The 6321-nt window shown below is 40.8% G+C and overlaps 1 protein-coding gene across 1 annotated transcript in view; it reads right to left on the bottom strand.

Annotated features, from left to right (window-relative positions):
• Positions 1 to 4684: 4684 nt before the first annotated feature.
• LOC126356261 (protein RER1) overlaps positions 4685 to 6321 on the bottom strand; it is a 67830-nt gene continuing 66193 nt past the window's right edge. The window contains exon 6 of the mRNA XM_050007102.1: positions 4685 to 5382. Coding sequence (XP_049863059.1) covers positions 5290 to 5382 — 93 coding nt within the window. The 3' untranslated portion in view covers positions 4685 to 5289. The remainder of the gene's footprint in view (positions 5383 to 6321) is intronic.

The raw sequence follows: 6321 nt of genomic DNA, 5'->3' as shown, positions 1-6321 counted from the left end.
AACATACGCAAAGCCATTTGGTGTAAACCACTTCATGGCCCCAGAACATGTCTAGATTCGAGAGGAAGTGATAGTGGAGGGTCGTAGGGTTAACTGAGTCCTTAGGGCCAAGTGAAAGGTCCAGAAGAATATGCGGCCTAGGTGTACACCAATGAGGTTTGTGAGACTGGACCTCAAGGAGAGGTGGTAACAGGAAGGACTCCAGTTCAGACAGAAGGGACCGGACACAAATTGCAATTGTAAGCACTGATCTGGGCTGTAGATGAGGGAGATCATCCACTGTGCTTGAGAAAAGGAGACTGTAATTTGGATGTACAGGAGAACTAAAAACGTGCAACGTAATTGGCAAACAGTTGTGCATGCCTAACCTTCAACGGAGGGACTCCGGCCTCCACCAGGACCCAGCTCACTGCTCTCATTCTAAAAGCTCCTGTCGCTACGCAAACGCCACGGTGGTGCACTGGGTCGAGTAAACGCAATGCTGAGGGTGCTACCAGACCGTAAACCACACTCCCATATTCAAGGCAGGATTAAACAAAGGCTCTGTAGAGCTGTACCCCAGTTGGTGTTGCTCAGGCAGTGGAGAGCATTGACGTGCTGCCAGCACTTCTGCTTAAGCTGACAAAGGTGAGGTAGCCAAGTCAATCAGGTGTCGAAAACCAGTACTAGAGGAGCAGTATGAAATGCAGAAGTCGTCCATATACACATTAGGTGAGACCGATGGCCCTACAGCTGCTGCTAGACTGCTAATACCCACTAAAAATAGAGAGACACTCAATACGGAGCCCTGAGGAACACCATTCTCCTGAATGTGAGGGAAACTTGGAGACACCAACTTGGACACTGAAAGTATGGAACCACAGGGAGTTTTGGATAAAAATCTTGAGTGGGCCACGGAGACCCCACTCATACAATGTGGCAAGGATGGGGTGTTGCCAGGTCATGTCGTACGCTTAACGCAAGTCAAAAAAGACGGCAACCAGATGTTGGCATCTGGAAAAGGCTGATCCGATCGCAGACTCGGGGGACACAAGATTATCAGTGGTACAGCGACCCTGGCGGAAGCCACCCTGACATGGAGCCAATAGGACATGTGACTCCAGGACCCAACCCAACCATCGACTCACTGTACATTCCAGCAGCTTACAAAGAAAGTTGGCGAGGCTGAAGGGCCGGTAGCTATCCACATCAAGCAGGTTTCGACCGGGTTTGAGCACTGGAATGATGGTGCTTTTCCACCACCATTGTGATAGAAAGATGCCATTGCAGTACATCCAGTTGAAGATGACGAGATGTCGCTTGTAGTCAGATGAGAGATGTTTAATCATCTGACTGTGGATCTGAAGGAGCTGTGTCGGGGCAATGTGCAAGGGCACGGAGGAGCTCCCACTCAATGGGGCGTTATACGGTTCACTGTGGTGTGCAGTGAACGAGAGTATTTTCCTTTCCATCCGCTGTTTGATTTGGGGTCGTATTTCTTAGCATTGAAGTTAGACCTTCATCGCTTAGAGACTGCTGGTGTTTGACCACCAGCAATTTTGTTATTGTAAATGGCACATTTCCCTTGCAACTTAAGTTTTATTTTAGCTGCAATAGTGGGATACAACAATATTCTTTGTTAGTGTGTGTGTGTGTGCGCGCATGAATAATTTTAAAAAGTGCCTTTCATTCCCTTTTGGTATTCAGTCTAGTGCAATTTTTTTTCCTTTCTTAATATTCCCCATTACTTCTTACACTTGGTTATAGAATAAATTGATTCAGTTTCTTATGATCAGATAGATGACAGGTGTTACTGTCTTCAATTTGCAGCTTGAAAAATTTGTACATGATCAACTGGAACTGTACTTACCATTTTCAAATTATCACCTTTTTTATTCAAGATAAATGCATATATCTGGCTAGCCCAGAGCACAGTGTACTTTATTTGTTGGCATCAAATTTAAGTTACAAGACCTCATATATAATCATACAGTCAGCGTATCATCTACCATGTAAAGATGATCTGATTTTGTATTCCATTCTGTAGACTGAATCTACCATTTATAACTGGACACCAATTGCTACACTTGATAACTTTCCTGGTAACACAACCATCACTCTTCCATGGAAATTTACATTTATTTTGTTGCACTCCTCATTTTGGGGCAAAGGACTCCAGCTGTCAGTTGGAAATGAAAGTGCAAACTACTCTTGATGAACTTTACAAATACTGGTGTTGTGTCACCCATAGTCTCAGAGAAAGTTTACCAGTTTTTCACAGTGGGTCAATTGTTCCTTATCTTCAGCACATGTAGCTTCTATGGCAGAGGTGTGATTTTTAACACTCACTGGTATTACTACGAGGGCTGTCTAAAAAGTATCTGACCGTTCACCAGAAAAAATATTTCGAAAACCTGATGGGGTTTGGGACCCTAATCCCCTTCAAAGTAGGCGCCTTGTGCTTGCACACACTTAGCCCAATGATCCTTCCACTGCCGGAAACCCTCTGGAACTCTTCTTTTGGAACGGTATTCAGCTCCACCGTCATCTCCCGCATTATCTCTTTTCTCTCAAAACAGGATACTTTCAATGGCGTCTTCAATTTTGGAAACAATCAGAAGTTGCAAGAAGCCATGTCTAGAGAGTAGGGAGGCTAGCTGTAATTCCATATTTGGCCATGAAATTTTGGATCAACTGAGATGAATGTCCAGGGCGTTGTGATGCAGTTGCCAGTTTTTCGTCATCCACATGTCTGGTCTTTAGCACCAAACTGCGTCACAGAGTTGCTGGAGAACATCTTGATAGTACACCTTTGTCACTGTTTGTCCTTCCGGTGTATATTCAGGAGGCACAGTTCCACAGACATTAAAGAAGACCGTCAGCATTGACTTTATTTTGCTTCACACCTGCTGCAATTTCTTCGGCCTTGGAGACTCGGGATGCATCCATGGCGTTGACTGTCTTTTTGTTTCTGTGTCATAATCTTACACCTGTAACTCATCTCAAGTTATCACGGTGTTCAGAAACCCAGGATTGGTGTTGGTGGTGTCCAAAGGTCCTGTGCAATGTCAAAACGGAGGTCTTTTGTTCCAGTGACAACAAATTGGGCACAAATTTCACAGCCAGTCACTCTGTGCATGTGCAAATCATCACACAAAATTGAATGTGCAGAATCTTTACTCGCTCCAAGCTGTTGGGCAATCTGCCGCACGGTCAGACAATGATCCGCCATCACCAAATTTTGCACCCTCTAAACAACAGTTGCACTCCGAGCAGTTTGGGGCCTGCCAGAACACTGGTCACTCTCCACTGATATGCGGTCATTTGTGAATCGGTTGAAACACTTCTTAATTTGTGTTACACCCATCGCATCTTCTCGAGACACCACCTGAATCTTACGAATTGTTTCGCTTTGAGAATCCACAAGCTTTTGACAAAATTTGATGCAGTTATCTTTGCTCAACACATTCAGTCATATTGAGAGAATTGGTAATCCAATGAACGTGTTGTGTAGCACCTCACTCAGCGACCGACAGGCAGCGACTGACTAACTGGAAGGTGGGGACAAAATTCATGCATATGCATAAAGGTCTCTTCCATTACTATGTACAGTGGTGCCATAACAATATAACTGACACACAAATATGGTAAGCCTACTTTCCATTGAGAACAGTCTCTTATTAACTGTTTCCACTACAGCAATGAGTGGTGCTTGACATTGTGAATTTTGTTTTCTATTCTGATATCGAGCCCCATTCCACACGATTTTTCGTAGCTCTCACCTGTGCCTGTCTCTAATCTGGCTGCACTAGTTGGCATCAATGCTACTTAGTGAGCATCTAGAGAAGCCTATGTTAACTGCAGCTCTTGTGTTAAGAAAAATGTTGTAATTTTTTATGTTCAAGTTCGTAGGCACAACAGGGCTAGTTCTTCATGTAAAGTCATTTTTGAGAGAGAGAGAGAGAGAGAGAGAGAGAGAGAGAGAGAGAGAGAGAGAGAGAGAGAGAGAAGCTTTTAGAGAAATGTGTAAGTCAAAATGAAGGCGACAATGATTTTCATGATGACAGTGATTCATTTCTAAACAAATCAAATGAAATTACCACGAAAACAGTCCACCACGAAAAGTTTCGAAAAATATCACGATGAAATGTTTCGTATTGTAAGCCTTCAGTAATATATTTGAATGAAAATGTACTTTTTGTTTTAATGTATATCCTGATTGTTGGTCAGTAACCTCATTGTTCCCACAGACAGACTCGTGCAATTCTCCGTGCCGCACTCACTGAGCACAACCAGTTGTTAACAGTACTATGAACCAACCAGTAGATAGCAAAATTTATTATCTTAAGAAACTTTAGCAATCTCTAATTCCAGTGTAAGTTCAGTCTTTAGTAGATAATAATTAGGAAAATACTTGAAACAAATCCTAAAGTTACAGCCCGGACAGTGTTCAATGCTTCTGTACTGAATCTTATTGCCGAAGAAAGAATAGCATAAGTTCTTACAACATAGAGTACAGTCTTTGGACTCTACACAAATTATACATCGAATCTTAAGAGCCACATTTTAATAATATGACCCCCAAGAATTATCTGACAGTTTAGTTATCTCTAAACTGATCTGATTAATTCCAGTAGGCACTCCATCATTCATTATTTGTTTCAGATCTTTTAAGTAAGGTTTTTCAATTATAAAAACTTATTACTTCACTGTAGGTAAGTGTCACCTTTACGTAATTAAGGTGCTTTAATTCACATTTGTACACAACAGGACTATTCTTAAGCAATTAAAAACTGTATTTTCCAAAGACTCAAACAAGAAAAACAATTGATGATGATTTATGGAATCTTTACATTTGTGACATCTGACATTATGGAACAATACGTAAAACATATGTACAAAAGTCAAATTTCAAAAGGTACAACTACACAGTAAAAATACGACAAAATATGGTCACCAATGATATAATTCAACAAGAATTAAGTATAAATTTGTATCATTTCTTTCTTACAGACATAAGCATTTGTAATATGCTTGATAGCAAGGAAATGAAATACAACTCTGTAAAATTATCCTGTGGGATTAGAGGTCTGATGACTTAATTGAAACAAAATAATACTTATGTCTTCACTTACAAAGAATAAAACATGGGGCAACTAGGAAAATGACAATGGTGACTAGTAACGACTTCTCTGATCCCATTTAAAAACTGTAGCAGCACCTCAAAGTTCTCAGCCAACAGCAGTACTTGCACTTCACAAAGTCATAATAAATACAATTTCGGGCTTGCCAGTGACAGTTTCTGATTTGTCACTTAGAGCTAACTGTCTTTCCACCGTCTTCATGGCCTTGATACTTGGGTTTACCATGAGTAAATGGGATGTAGCGATACTTTATCATGTGCTGAAACAAAAATTTGGTTGTTTAAAAAATACTTATCAAAGTGATTAATATGCACAACAATTGTATAGCAATTAAAAGCATTCATTTCTACTGAAACATTCATAATTAAGGCCAGAGCACCTCCATACTCAATATAAGCCCAATATTAATGTTGCAAATACACGTCCATGACATGTCACTGCTGCTAGATATGTGCTATGCACTTCTCTCAGTGATGCTGGCAGTAGTGGAGGATAGGTAGAATACTGTGGGATTTTAGAATCCATGCCTCCCTCGTGTGTGACTCCTGTGTTATGGGCAACTACGGACACAGATATTTTTTTTTATTCCGTGTATTGAGCTTTGTGTGTGTAATTCATGTAGCTTGCTTAATGTATTAATAAACTGTTCCAATCATAAACCCCCTGTAAATTACTCTGCTAACAGTTTATGGACCCAGAATTATAAATCGGGTGTAATATTCTAAAAAACAAATTACGAGATCACCGGCTCAGGCAAATTAGCAGCAGCGCGCGGTAATTTGGAACGACATAATCGCTAAAATCATGATGCCAGTAAATACCAATCACTGCCTACAATTGAAAAACTGATGGGAAGAGAAAACTACAGTACCTGGCAGTTCGCTATGCGAACATATTTAGGACACTAACAATTGTAGGGATGCATCAGTGGCAAAGTATAGGACGTAACTTAAGTTTGTGCAGCAAGACCCAAAATTATACTCTACGTCCATCCATTGATATATGTTCACCAGCAAAAGAAGCATGGGACAAGATAAAGCAAGTCTATAAAGATTCTAGTCTCTTCAGGAGAATAGAGTTATTAAAAACTTTACTGTCAACCGGACTGGATAATTGTTTGTCAGTAGAAGAATGCGTGTCAAAGATAATTTCCATGCCACAAGAATTAAATGGCTTGAATTTTGAAGTTAAAGAAGAA

This window comes from Schistocerca gregaria, chromosome 3 (assembly GCF_023897955.1).
Source record: "Schistocerca gregaria isolate iqSchGreg1 chromosome 3, iqSchGreg1.2, whole genome shotgun sequence".
In the NCBI taxonomy this organism is placed as follows: Eukaryota; Metazoa; Arthropoda; class Insecta; order Orthoptera; family Acrididae; genus Schistocerca; species Schistocerca gregaria.
The sequence above is the reverse complement of the archived record's forward strand: the minus strand, read 5'-3'. Positions and strand labels throughout refer to the sequence as shown.